The sequence below is a fragment of the Scyliorhinus torazame genome, chromosome 7 (genome assembly GCF_047496885.1).
Source record: "Scyliorhinus torazame isolate Kashiwa2021f chromosome 7, sScyTor2.1, whole genome shotgun sequence".
Classification (NCBI taxonomy): domain Eukaryota; kingdom Metazoa; phylum Chordata; class Chondrichthyes; order Carcharhiniformes; family Scyliorhinidae; genus Scyliorhinus; species Scyliorhinus torazame.
In genome coordinates, this window is record NC_092713.1 from 59,608,316 (window position 1) to 59,623,323 (window position 15,008).

Consider the following 15,008-nt stretch of genomic DNA (forward strand, 5'->3'; position numbering starts at 1 on the left):
GCTGTATATTTTTGGGTTGTGGGGGTGAGACCCAGGCACTGGGGAGAATGTGTAAACTCCACACGGACAGTGACCCAGGGCCGGGATCAAACCAAGATCCTCGGCACCGTCAGACAGCAGTGCCGCCCATGGACTCTTTTTTTTTTGGTTAGATTGCACACTGGTTCTATGTTGCACATCTCATAACAATAAAATGAATATTTGAATTGGTAACAGCCTGTGAATAGATTACCAGTTCTCTCAACAGTATGAGTGGCCAAAAGAAGAGAAAAATACTCTGATGTTTAAAACATGCAATTTGGTTAAAAATGTGAGCTCAGCTTCAAAAATCCTAATGTATTTGATATTCTATGTACTGTAGGCTTTCTCTACTGATGAAAGAGAGGTTTAAATAGCTGGAAGAACACAACTTCAAGTTATGTACCTTCACTTTTTCCACCTTTAATCTAAACTATTGCAGTCATGTCACTCTGCAGCACAGTGATATTAAATAAGTTACTGCAGGGGAGCAGATTAGGTGCTCAGTGGACTTCCTATAACCAACACATAACAGCTCACTGGGGAAAACCTAGCTATTCATTTCCTAATAAATCACAAGTTTACAAAACACAACTTACCCTGCAAAACAAACATGCTTTCCTCATGGATGTTCTTTTCACAAGTGAAGAATCAAGTTTTACTAACAGTCCAGATCGATTTATGGTCATTGTATTTATTTAGTCAGGAGGATTTTTATCAACAAGTCAGTAATAGGATACATCTAAAAGCTGACTGCGCTCCTTTAGCGTTTTGCACTATAGCAGGGAATGTCACTTTGTGAATCATAGCAGACAAGCTGAATAATGTACTGCCTTCTGATACAGAAATCCATCATTGGCATCCATTCCTAGTCCACCTGCGAAGGACTATCTTGCTCGCTGAAAACTGTAAATTCCTGGCCAGCTGGCAACCACTATCAACAGAAGTGCAATGTTATAGCGCGGTTTGATTTCCATGTTCGCATCAAATAGTTCAATAAAAATCTTGTGACAACTCAGTCTTGAGTGAGCATGCAAAAATAAAAATGGAAAGAATAAAACAAAACAATAAGTGACAAACTGCTGATGTAAACTCTACTTAAAAGAGCTCAGAATTCTTTCATTCTCGCTATTTATTACAAGGGCTGATGTAAAAAGAACTATCAGTGCAAGAAAATAAATTATATTTATCATTTAACCCTCTGAATAGTGCTTGAAGTTCACATAATGCATGTAGGGTTAGTATCATACCAAGTAGATAAAAATCTATTTGTAAATACATTAGGCATTGAATTATAAAATGTAGGGAAACATTTCATACTAAGAATCAACCAGTAAGATGGCATTACTGACAAGTCATCAGTACTGCTTTAATTAGTGTAGAAACCATTATTTTCACTATCTTGGAGTCCGAATGCTGACACTTTCAACTTGGACACATTTTCATACTGAAAAGGGACAAAGGACATCTTGGCCTTTGTCATCTTTCTTAAATGACAGCAAAACCTCAATGCAGGTTCAGCTTATGGAATACAGAACATATATCCAAATAGCTCTAGTTCATTGCTCAGAACAATTGTTTTCAGGCAATGAGCAAAATCTAAGAACAAGCTGCAAAGTAATTGTGAAAAAGAGGCAGAGGGAGCAAAGAAGGAAGGCTGCACAGTGTTAGTTTGTTAAAATCTGACAGTAGCTCTGGGTGTACTTGAGAATCCTACCTTGCTCTTCCAGGGATGCAGATACCAAATTGAAAAAAGGCTGCTAGTGATATTAAATTCATTTGCCACAAACACATGCTATAACAGGTCCTTCACTACAATGTAAACATATGTTCATTATATATCGGAGTTCTGAGATGACTACTTTCTTGAAGACTATGTACAAGAAAAGTTACTCTCCTAGTCAGGGCCTTGTATCCATCATAACTGGATTACAGAAAGACAAGCAGCTTCTATTGAAGTTCTGATCTGGTGGAACCGTTCAAGAAGATATAATAAGTGGAAATGATCAATTGTGCTGCTTGTAAGAAGCTTCTGCTACGACCTGTCCACGCAAACCTCCATGTTTCAGATGTCCTATGGCCAGATAGTGCGTATTCATTTTGAGAGGGAATGGAGAAACGTAAGCAGGTCAAAGTATCTCAAAGCCTAACTTTAAAAAAAATATTCATTCATGGGAATGTCAGCATTTATTGTTCATCCTTAAGTGTTCCTGAGGTGGTGGTGGTGGCCCACCTTCTTGAACCACTACAGTCCATATGGTGTAGGTACACCAACAATGTTTTTAGTTTGGGTATCCTGGACTTCGACCTAGCAACAATAAAGGATCAGCAATATATTTCCAAGGCAGGATGTTAAAAAAAATACAGTTAAACAGAGACTCCAGGCCATTGGAATTTCTTAGTATTAAGGCAAAATACCGCGGATGCTGGAAATCTGAAACCCCTCCCAGAAAATGCTGGATAAACTCAGCCGGTTTGGCAGCATCTGAAGACGTCATATGGATTTGAAACACTAATTCTGTTTTTCTCTCCGCAAATGCTGCCAGACCTGCTGAGTTTATTCTGCATTTTCTGTTTTAATATCATGGAATTTTATTTCTGGGGGCAGGGGACGTGAGTAATAAAACGCTAGTCCTGAATTCAAAAGGTAGACTGAATGGTCACTTTGATTAATTCAAAATCTGTCACAGTGTAGCTGTGGAATCAATGATTCTCCACACCTCAGTATTAACATATTAGACCCAGTTTGAACAGTGAAAGGACGTTTCAAGCTCCCCCCCCCCCCCCACCCCCCAAAACAAAAAAAAGCATGAAAAATATTTTTATGACAACTGTACACAAATGAGCTTATTGCCAGTATTGTTCAGCTTGGTTCTACTGTCTATGATAAAACGTAAAGCTTTGAAAGAATAAAGGAAGACTTTCCCGAGACATTCCAATCCAACGTCACAAAGAAATCTTGGATTTGTGCAACCACAATTTGGAAAATGCACTTGCATGTCTAAAAATACATTTTTTTAAATGCATTTACTTAACCGCTTCTCACACCTTCCGAAAATATCAGAAAGTGCTTCCTATATTTAAATTACTCTGGTGAACCTATTCATGTATGTAAATACCACAGAGCAAGATCCAACACATGACCATTTAATCTGATATTTATGTTGTTGATTGAGGGAGAAATGTTGACCAACACAATAGAAGAACTAGTCTACTAGGAGCTCCTTAAAATCTATCTGAATCACTGGAATGAGCAGGTTGGGCAACAATGCCTGACAATCTAACAGTATCAACAGCTATTGAAAAACCCACAAGCAGTACCAGAACATCTCTTACACTTAGATTTCTGTGTTTATCATAAGATATTCCTTTTAGATTTACCATCAGCAAGCATTTAGTAAGAGGATCACCCATTCCCCAAGAAGAATGTTACCGGTTACCTACCCAATATTTAGGCAAGTGATAGCAAGATCCAGGAGTTGATCAAAGAACTTTGCTACTGTAAACTGGCTTAGTGAAATGTTTTACATGTCACTACATGATTCCCTTTGTCCTCGTTAGATCGATTATGAACACACAAAAAAAGGACTGGAAAAGATTGAACTTAGTCTGTCAGGCCAGACTGAGGCTATAAAGCGACTAATGTTTTATTTAACATTAACAGATAAATGAATGCAGGATTCACTGCAAAAGAGTGTATTTATCATAATTTACAAACGTTATTACCCTCCACAATATATCAGAATAATAAAGACGCTTCCCTCGAGCTATATCTCAATATACATCAAGCCATGAAAATGTTCATTCACTTCTTCTGTGGTGAAAGGCTGCAAGAATCAATTTTTCTGCTGGCTACAGACTTCTGACCTCTAAGGCAGGTTCAACCACTGAACTGTCATTTCAAATCCTTTGACTATGTGCTGAAACAAAGCACATTCTCAAATTCTGCATTTCCTTAAAACACATTGGAACATTCTTTGTCAATTAAACAGTCCCTGCTACAAATTCTATAATCTTGCCACTAGTCCCAGGCCACCATCGCAAGCTGAAGCAAGATGCTTGCAATCTTGGTGGCTTATTCAGTCCCGAGCTGAGTTTCTGGCCTCATATCCTCACTGTGACAAGAATGGGCTACTTCCACCTCTGGAACAGTGCTCACTTCTGCCCCTCTTGCTCAAAATCTCATCTATGTCTTTGGCATTTCCAAACTCAACTATTCCAATGCTCTTCTGGCAGGAATACCAATATCCAGGCCCCAGCTCATTCAAGGTTCTGCCACATATCCTAACCTGCATTAATACCAAGTCAACCATCACTCCTACCCTTGTTGACTTAGAATGGCTCCCAAATTACAATTTAAAATTCTCATCCTCAGAAAGTTTAAAATCACTTCATGACCTTGACTCACTGTCTCTGCAATTTCCGCCAATACATCCATCTCTCTATTCCTCTAACCTCTGACAGCTTGTGCAGTAGTAGAAAACTACTTGAGGGTTTGAAGTAGAAAACACTATGTCCCACCTTTCGTCCCACCACTGGCAGCCATGCTGTCCCCCATGTACTAGAATTCCTTAAAATACACCTCTTTGACAAAACCTTTGGTCACACTTTTAATATTTCCTTTCTTGGTTTGATGTCCATATTGACTGATTGCATCTCTAGTAAGTACTTTGGGATATTTTTCTACATTAAAGTTGTGCCATAATTGCATATTGTTCATGTTTATCCAGCATCAAAGATACTTTAAAATAGGGACAACCCAATACCGCTACATTCAAATGTAATAACTCCTTTTGTTTCAACAGAAATCAGTTACTACAATATACATATTTCCCCCATTGGTAAAACCATTCCTGCAAACTGTCTGTGTTCCCATCCACATACAATGGCAGCAATCAAGAATTCTTATGACTACACACGTGCCTGCTCTGTCCTCAGGTGTGAATGTTAGGCTAACTGTAACATAAATTTCCTCCAGCCTGCAGAAAACAAAAATTACTGATCTTTATTCTCTGTACACACTGTGGACAACAGTAGAAAAATAATATTAAAAGACTAAAATGTTTCATTTTTGTCACATATACACAGTACCAAATCAATTTGTTTCCACACCGTGGCGCTGTATGGAAGAGTTCTAGTGCCACATTGCCCCTGTCTACAATTCCAGTGCCAAGTCTTGTGTCTCTGCTGCCAGGCAATCTGTAATGGGAGGTAGAACTGCTGGAATTAATGCAGGAACACCTGACAGTGAACACATGTGCTACTTTAGCATGAGCTTAGTAGTCAATGCATGGTACCCCAAGCCCAAGTATTATTAATGGCCCCAAAGTATGATCTCTTGGCTTTCACACTAACAATCAACATCACCCAGTGACTGGAAGAATGAAATGAGATGTTACGCATTACCGCGACATCAAGCCTGAAACAAACATAGTGCAAACTAGGCCTTTTAGTTTCGAAGCTAGTGGTGCGACATGGAGGCACATGACAAATCTGAAGACTCACCAACATGTATTGTAATCAAATCTAGGGCGGTGCAAAGAGAATCATCATACTCCCTCCCTTGTGGAGGATATGATGAACAAAGTAACATTAAACTATTGGCAATAATTATAAGTTAGGTGTTGAATCAAAATCTAAAGGAGTACCTTAATTGTTGTAATGAACTTACCTCAACCATGGTGTGCTAAACTCAACAATATATGCTTTCCTTTTTAATAGTGTTTTCTACTTGAAACCCTCATTAGCACTTTGGCAATGTGCCATTGTAGTCAGGCATTTTGAGAGAAGAAAACTCCCCCATCCCTCCAATCGTTTATTGCACTAATTGTAGTTACAGTACTGGAGACATTTTATTTGTTATATGTATGGTCTATGTCGTAAAATCATATGGATCCCCCTCCTTTATTTCCTTATTACAAAACGTCTCTGTTTAAATAAAGCTAAGTTAATGAAAATAATGAATGATTATTACATATTTACATACACACGTACACACAAACAGTTTGCTATGTGCTGCCCAGTTTCATACAAAAAAGGGAGCAGTAACAAGATTACAAGCATTCACTTTGATTAAAGATGCAAGGGCCTAGCATTCCAACTTTATTGCTGTCTTCAGGGTATGGTTTAATGGTAACATTAGTAACAAGCCGCCACAGCAAGCAAATTTTAAAGGACGTCGTGAAAGTGTTTATATAATAAATTGTGTATTGGAAAAGGCTGGCTGCGAAACAGATGAGCATTTTCTTATTAATTGCTTCCTTCTGTACTGCAATGTTTGAACGGATTATAACACTTTTCCTGAAGGCACTAGGGCAGAACGACAGAAAGAAAAGAAACAACATGAAGAAATGGAAGGATATTCTTACCAGTGTTCTGAGCCAGCATTCCTCACAATGAACATGCCAACACTGGATTGATGTGAGGGGCATCGAGTAGGAGTCCTGCATAAAATAAAAAATAAACCTACTAATTTTGAAGAATGGTTTTAAGAAAAATAGGAAAAGTATCTACAGTTCAGATATCATCCTTATTTAGTTTACAAATTTCCATACAATTTAAATGTCTTTGTTTTGGGGCTTGGGGTCCTTTAAATTGTGTTCAACAAACAAGATCACAAGGATTTTCTTTGAATTAAGTGTTAAGCAGAAGGGAGCCAAATGTGTGTGAAGTAGCAACAACCACTCATTTTGTGCTATAATCAGTGCAATGCAATAATATCCAGTTTCTTCCTTTCTGCTCACCCTCCAGAATTGTAGAACCATAGAAGTTTACAAGATATAAGGGAGCTAGTTCACCCATTGTGTCTAGCTAGGTCCAAATTAAAACTAATCCCAAGGGCCTGCTCTCTCCTCAAAGCCTTGTATCAACATTATCAACAGCAACAATTTGTATTTATATAGATCTTCAATGTAGTAAAATGTTCAACATTGTTTCATAGGTATGTTATCAAATAAAATTTGATACTGAGGTCACATTATGGCAGATGAGCAAAGGCATGTCGAACAGGTAGATTTTAAGGAGCATCTTAAAGGAAGGAGAGGCAGAGCAGTTTAGGAAAGAAATTCCAGTATTTGGGGCCTTGGCAGATGGTGCAGCAATTAAAATCGGAGGTGTTCAAGAGGCCAAAATTGGAAGAAGCACAGATAACTCGGAAAGTTGTAGGGTCGATGGAAATTACAAAGTTAGGAGGAGTAAAGCCTCAACAAGATGAGAATTTAAAACCAAGATAGTGTTAAACAGGGTTCAATAAATGTCAGTAAATACAGGGGGAATGGAACCTGATGCCATTTAGGGCCTAGGTCGAAGAATATTTAGTCCACTATTTAGTTGGACATAATTGCTGCTCATCATTTTCCTCAGTTGCAAATATTTTTCCATTGCTCCCTTAAAGGATGCAACGATCTCTGTCCAAATCCTCCTGTAGCAAAGCATTGCATATCTCAACAGCCCCCATATAAAGAAATAACCCTAATCTCTTTTTCTCAGACTCCCCAACCAAACAAAATAAACCTGGTCTATTTGCTCTCAAAATGTTTTATTCAATGTCTATTAATTCTCAGCTTAGTCTTCACTGCTGCAGCAGAAAAATGTCTCAGCATCAAAAATCTCACTTCATAACTATAGTTTCTTATTGCTGACATCACGCTCTATGTCTTTAACGGGGCAAACTAAATTACACACAGTATTCTAAATATGGCCAACCAATGTTATATCATTACTTTTTTTATTCTTGCCATTACTCCTCTATTAATAAAACTTAAAATTCTCTTGGCCTTCGTTAATGATTTATTTACTCCCATGCACACTTTCAAGAAATTATGTGTTTGAACTCCTGGATTTGGCTGTTCAATTACATCCTTCAACGCCTTTCCCATTAAGTGTATATTCAACATCTTTATTTTTTATTTCAAAATGTTTTTCTCCACATTACCTATATTAGAACATAGAACATACAGTGCAGAGGGAGGCCATTCGGCCCATCGAGTCTGCAGCGACCCACTTAAGCCCTCACTTCCACCCTATCCCCATAACCCAATAACCCCTCTTAAACTTTTTTGGTCACTAAGGGCAATTTATCATGGCCAATCCACCTAACTTGCACGTCTTTAGACTGTGGGAGGAACCCAGAGCACTCGGAGGAAACCCACGCAGACACGGGGAGAACGTGCAGACTCCGCACAGACAGTGACCCAGCGGGGAATCGAACCTGGGACCCTGGCGCTGTGAAGCCACAGTGCTATCCACTTGTGCTACCATGCTGCCCACTGCATCGCCAAGGCTAAGTCATGGCTTACTGGGTAGCAGATGATCCCTATGGTCCAAATGCTTCAGAGACATAGACAACCTACAGCAGGTACCTCAAAGCACTGGAGAAGTATCACTAGTGGTGCCTTCACAAGATCCTCCAAATTCGGTGCCAGAAAAGGTAGTCCAACAGCAGCATCCTCACCCAAGCCAACATGCCAACCATCAGAACAGCTCCGGTCATATGTCTGACACCAGGCTCCAGAAGCAACTGCTCTATTCAAAACTCTGAGGCTGGAGACTCCCAAGAGGATACAGAAATGCTCTAGGATGTCCTCAAAGCATCCCTGTAGAGATCCAGCATCCTGCTGACTTATAGGAGTCTCTGGCTTGCAAGCAACCAAAATAGAGGTTTAATTGGAAAGGTACAACACAGCAGTGAAAAAGTATGCAGAGGCGAAATGTCAGTGGGGGCGCACAAACCTCCAAACACCTTATCTATCCGACCCTTAAAGCTCCGTTTGTCCTGCATGTGGCAGTCTGCAGATCACACACTGGACATATCAGCCATTTCAGAACACAAACTTTAGTGGAAGCAAGTCGTCCTTGATCCTGAGGGACTACCTCGGGATAAGGAGAAACTGCATCTGCCCATTTGACTAACCTGTGTTTTTGTTGCTGCTATCTTTTTACTTCTTTATCCCTTGTGTTATTTGTGGCATCTCCTACTTATGTTTCACTCAACTATAGATTTTCCATGCTAAAATAGCTTAATATTTAATATGACATCCTATTTTGGTCATGATTTAGCAAGTTTTCAGATTTTATCCATGTAGATGAAATGGAAGGTCATTAGGCTCCATTATAAACATATACAGACCCCACTATTTATAGCGGGTGTGCTCATACAAACACCATTTGCCTGTTGTGGACAACGGCTGGTATGACACAGTCCTGTTAATTAAATTAAAAATTAAAGTAGCAGCACCAGCAGAGATTTAAAATATATTTCATATGACACATAATATTTACTGGCTGGCAGCAGTGACCTAATCCAAGGGTTTGTTAACAGCATGCAGCTGAAGTTTCCTCACAATTGTTTGTAAGACCACAATAGAGGTGCTGTCTTGTAACTCACCTCCTCTCCTACAGAAAAACAGCATTTTGAATAGAGCCTTGGAATCTGTTTCTGTGATACTAAATCTGCATTTTAAATTGCAGAAGAAATGGACGACTACGGGATGTGAAATCTGTGAATTGGCGAGCAAACACAGCTGTGTCCATACAAAATAAATGTTGCACTTAACACATGGCAACTTTGAAATTGACATTAATACAAAGATTGCCACCCATAATATTAACCTGCCTTTTCCCTTTACATCTTCTGCCTGACCTGTAGTATATCTCTTTTTGTTTCGCATTTACAGCATTTCACCTTTGTTCTTTTATTTTGAACATTTAGGCATTGCTGGTATTCTGACACAAGTCAATGTTGAGGTGTCTCCAATATTCTTCCTAAATTCTGTTTTCAGAAAAGACAGCATTTAAACTTGTTGCTTGCTAAACACAAAGTTAATGAAAAACAGAAAACCGCAAAAGTGTTGAATATTCTTACGCAAGAGTTACAAATGTAAACATTTTAAAAGTTGGAGGTGGGCATTTCTGACGTGAAACAAACTTTGATGCCTTGCAATTCATATCCCTCAAACTGTCTAAAAACTATCGGCTAATCTATTTTCTACACTTTTCTGTTACTAGCATTATTATTATCGTTATGGATAATTCAAAATCTCTGTTCTTATCAAACAACTTTTCATGGAGTACTAGCAAATTTCTAGAATTTCACTCGGACCCAAGAACTGAGAATGGGAAAATGTCCACGCTAATAAAGATCTTTCTTTAATAAATTACACATGCAAACATGTTCACATGAAAGAAAAAATTAAGAAAGTTCTCTTCTATTCACAGTCTAAATGCCACCCATTTGCAATGGGGAATTAGAGACCAAATCATTTCAACACATTTATTCCTGAAAAAACTGGTTGAAATGGCTTGTATTCAGGAACACTAATTGAACTGCAACTATAGAAGGCTGTTTATAGCTGTTCTTCACTACCTGAGAAGTGTACGTTCAACAACAGCTCACATTTCCTTTCTCACCCAGATGCAGGTTTCAGTTGTGAAGAATGGAGCACTTCCAGTTTGGGCACATGTAACACTTTATACAGACGGTGAATCTCCCTCTAATGTGTTCCAAAAGAAGAATATCATAACATTCTTCATCAACATCTTGTTATTTTACAAACAATTTGTAGCAGAGGTTAATTTTAAGAATGCCTGGATCACGTACTCATTTTATAGCCCATTAATTTTCCTGTTACACCAAGCCATTATAAAACTGTGGAACAGTGGGGCTGGTTTAGCACACTGGGCTAAATCGCTGGCTTTGAAAGCAGACCAAGGCAGGCCAGCAGCACGGTTCAATTCCCGTACCAGCCCCCCCCCGAACAGGCGCTGGAATGTGGCGACTCGGGGCTTTTCACAGTAACTTCATTGAAGCCTACTCGTGACAATAAGCGATTTTCATTTCATTTCATTTCAACACTTGAAACCATGCAGTCAAAAAATAGAAAAGAAAACTTGAATATCTTCATAAAGACTAGTTTATAAAATAAAAGTTGTGTTTAATTCTAATTTTACACTACGGAAATAGAATTTACAGGGTAGCTGTGCAGCTTTTAAACATGAAGGAGAACAAAGAACTCAGCAAATGCCTTTTCTACATACATGGATTAAATTTTTTAAAATTTTCAAATTTTATTGGTCTGTCGAGACATTCACTTCTTATTGGGAGAAAAAACATTACAAAGTAAAAGCTACAATTATCGCAATGGGTAAGTGAATTTACTTTGTACATACATGAGCATTAGAGAATGGGAAGTTCCCAAGTTTGACCTGTAAATTGCAATGAGTTAACTTATCATTTGGGAAGCAACAAAAGTGCCTTCATTACATCTGATTTCTTTAAAATGTATTTGTTCATGGGATGTGGGCATCGCTGGCTAGGCCAGCATTTATTGCCCATCACTAATTGCCCTTGAGAAGTGGCATTGAGCCGCCACCATCTTGAACCTCTGCTGTAGGTACATCCACAGTGCTGTTAGGTAGGGAGTTCCAGGATATTGCCCTAGCATCAGTGAATGAATGGTGATATAGTTCCAAGTCAGGATGTGAGGAGGTGGTGGCATAGTGCTAATGTCACTGGAACAGTAATTCAGAGCCAAGGCTATTGTTCAGGGAACAAGAGTTCAAATCTCATCAGGACAGGCTTTAGAGAAGGAAACCTGCCATCTTTATCTGGTCTGTGACTCCGGATCCACAGCAATGTAGTTGACTCTTAAAGGCCCTCGAAATGGCCGAGCAAGCCATTCAGTTGTATCAAACCACTATGAAGTCTGAAAGGGATAAAACCAACCACCTGACATCGACCTAGGCACCGGAAATGACAATGGCAAACACAGCACGGTTGATCCTGCAAAGTCCTCCTGGGACTTGTGTCAAAATTGGGAGAGTCGTGTCTCAGCTCGGACTATTCAAGCGACTGACAGTCACACTCACTGAATCATATCCTACAGACAATGTCCAAGACATCACAATCACATGTGATATCAATAAACTGGCTGAAGGCACTGGATACTGCAGTATGTGCCCCAACATCATTCCAGCAACAGTACATATACTCAATAACGAGCCAAGCTGGGCATCTACCCGGCAATGTGGAAAACTGTCCAACTGTGTCCTGTCCACAAAAAACAGGACAAATCCAGCCCAGCTAATTACCACCCCATCAGTCTCCTCTCAATGATCAGCAAGTAATGGACAAATCTATCAAGCACCATTTACTCAGTAATAATCTGTTCACTGATGTTCAGTTGCGTTCCACCAGGGCCACTCAGCCCCTGACCTCATTACACCCTTGGTTCAAACGTGAACTGAACTCGAAGTAAGACAAGAGTGGCTATCCATGAGGGCAAGGCAGCATTTAACCGAATGTGGCATCAAGGAGACCGAGCAAAACTGGAGTCAATGGGAATCAGGGGAAAGGTTTTACATTGATTTGAATCATATCTACAACAAAAGAATATGGCTGTGGTTGTTGGAGATCAATTGTCTCAGTCCTAAGATATCACTGCAGGAGATCCTCAGATTAATGTCCTAGGCCCAACTATCTTCAGCTGTTTTATCAATGACCTTTCCTCCATCATAAGGTCAGAAGTGGGGATGTTCGTTGATAATTGTACAATGGTCAGCATCATTTGCTTCCCCTCAAATACTGAAGATACCGAAGGAGTCCATGTCTGAATGCAGCAAGACCTGGCTTGGGCTAATAAGTGGCAAGTAATATTCGCACCACACATGACCATATCCAACAAGAGAGAATCTAATTATCTCCCCTCGATTAAGGGAACTTATGGAGTGGAGACCATATCAGAGTGAGACGTATACAGTGTGTGTAGTTAGGAATTCGGTTGAGGAGGGAATTTGGTGCAGAGGGGAAAGACGTGCTCGTTTATCTACTTTTTTTTAAGCCTCCAGTAGTTTGTGAGTTTTCTTACCTTGCCTCCAAGCTAGGCGAATGCAACCTTCTATCGAATTGACTAATTAAGTAAATATATTTGGGCAGAAATGGCAGGGCTGGTGGTGTGTTGTGGATGCAGCATTTGGGAATCTGTAGAATGCACTGCAACCCCAGACAACCAGATCTTTAGTATCTGTAGCTGAGACAACCACAATTGAGACTTGCCGAGCTGGCAGAACCTTAGGGTTGGTCAATGGTCAGGGACAGGAGGGTGTGACAGCGAGATATGGGGAATCAGCATGTAGTGATGGAGGGGCCGCAGCCCCTGATTTTGTTCAACAGGTGCAAAGTTCTTGCTCCCTGTGTGGATGAGGAGGAGGACCACAAGGTGGATGAGCGGACTAGCCTGTCATCATGATGAAGGATGTCATTCAAGTTGGAGGAGCGAAGAGGAATGTGGTAGTGATAGGAGACAGTATAGTTAGTGGAATAGATACTGTTCACTGCAGCTGTGACCAGGAGCTCCAATTGTGTTGTCTGCCCAATGCCAGGGTTAAGGATATCTCATTCCAGCTGGAGAGGAAGCTTTGTCAAAGAGTCATTCCGACTTGAAACGTTAGCTCCCTTCTCTCTCCACAGTTGCTGTCAGGCCTGCTGAGATTGCCCAGTATTTTCTGTTTCTGTTTCAGATTCCAGCATCCACAGTGGTTTGCTTTTGCCAAATGTTACTTTTTCAAGAAAGGAGTGAAGGAGAAAACAGGAAACTCCAAGCCTGTTAGCCTAACATCAGTTGTCGAAAAATGCTGGAATCTCTATTATTAAGGAATGTTTAAACAATGCACTTACAAAAGCACAGTATGATTAGAACAGGTTAATATGGTTTTACGAAAGGGAAATCCTTTTTGACATATTTATTACAGTCTTTTGAGGATAGAGGGTAGATAAAGGGGAATGGATCCATTATTCCTGGATTTCCAAAAGGCATTCAATAAGGTGTCACGCAAAAGATTAATAGGCAAGATAAGGCATGATGGCGTTGGGGGTAATATTTTAGCATGGATAGAGGATAGGTTAACAGATAGAAAGCACAAAGTGGGCATAAATGGGTCTTTTTCAAGTTGATAGGCAGTGAATAGAAGAGTGCCCCAAGGATCAGTGCTGGGGTCTCAGCCATTTACAATCTATATTAATAACTTAAATGAAGAGACAGAGAGTAATGTATCAAAGTTTTCTGCTGATACTAAGCTATGTGGATCAGTGCTGGGGTCTCATCCATTTACAATCTATATTAATGACTTAAATTAAGAGACAGAGGGTAATGTAGGGTGGCATGGTGGCACAGTGGTTAGCATTGCTGCCTCACAGTGCCAGGGACCCAGGTTAAATTCCAGCCTTGGTTGACTGTGTGGAGTATGCACTTACTCCCCGTATCTACACGAGTTTCCTCCGTGTGCTCCGGTTTCCTCCTACAGTCCAAAAATGTGCAGATTAGGTGGATTGCCCCTTAATGTCCAAAAGGTTTACTGGGTTACAGGGATTGGGTGGGAGTGTGGGCCTAGTCATGGTGCTCTTTCAAGCGGTTGTTGCAGACTCGATGGGCCAAATAGTCTCTTTCTGCACTGTAGGGATTCTATGATTCTATAATGTATCAAAGTTTTCTGCTGATACTAAGCTAGGCGGGAAAATAAGCTGTGGGGAGGACACAGTGGGGCTGCAAAGAAATATAGGCAGATTAAGTGAGTGGGCAACTAGTTAGCAGATGGAATATAATGTAGGGAAGTTGAAGTTATTCACTTCAGTCATAAGAATAGAAAAGCAGAACATTTTGTGAAAGGTGTGAAACTTATAAATGTTGATGTTCAAAGAGACTTGGGTATGCTTGTGCAAGAAATGCAAAAGGTTAGTACGCATCAAGCAATTAGAAAGTTGGCCTTTATAGCAAGGGGATTGGAGTGCAAGGACAAAGAAATGTTGCTATGATAGTACAGGGTTTTGCTAAGACCACATCTGGAATGTGGCAGTTTTGGTCTCTACATTCAAGAAAGGATATATTTGCATAAGAGGCGGGACAGAGAAAATTCACTAAATTGGTCCCTGGGGTGAGGAGGTTGTCCGATGATGAGAGTCTGAGTAAATTGGCCTTATAATCTCAGGTGTTTATAAG

The 15,008-nt window shown here is 39.9% G+C and overlaps 1 protein-coding gene across 6 annotated transcripts in view; it reads right to left on the reverse strand.

Annotated features, from left to right (window-relative positions):
• The window catches only part of rnf220a (ring finger protein 220a), a 617,071-nt gene that overhangs the window by 11,778 nt on the left and 590,285 nt on the right, over positions 1-15,008 (reverse strand). For 3 of the 6 annotated variants that reach the window (XM_072510766.1, XM_072510765.1, XM_072510764.1), the window contains exons 14-15: positions 6,387-6,461; positions 5,110-5,217 (exon numbers count right to left, since the gene is read on the reverse strand). The exons of 1 other annotated variant lie outside the window; for it this stretch is intronic. In XM_072510766.1, the coding sequence (XP_072366867.1) occupies positions 5,110-5,217; positions 6,387-6,461 (183 nt within the window). The remainder of the gene's footprint in view (positions 1-5,109; positions 5,218-6,386; positions 6,462-15,008) is intronic. 2 more of the 6 variants (XM_072510769.1, XM_072510767.1) reach the window with 1 other exon arrangement.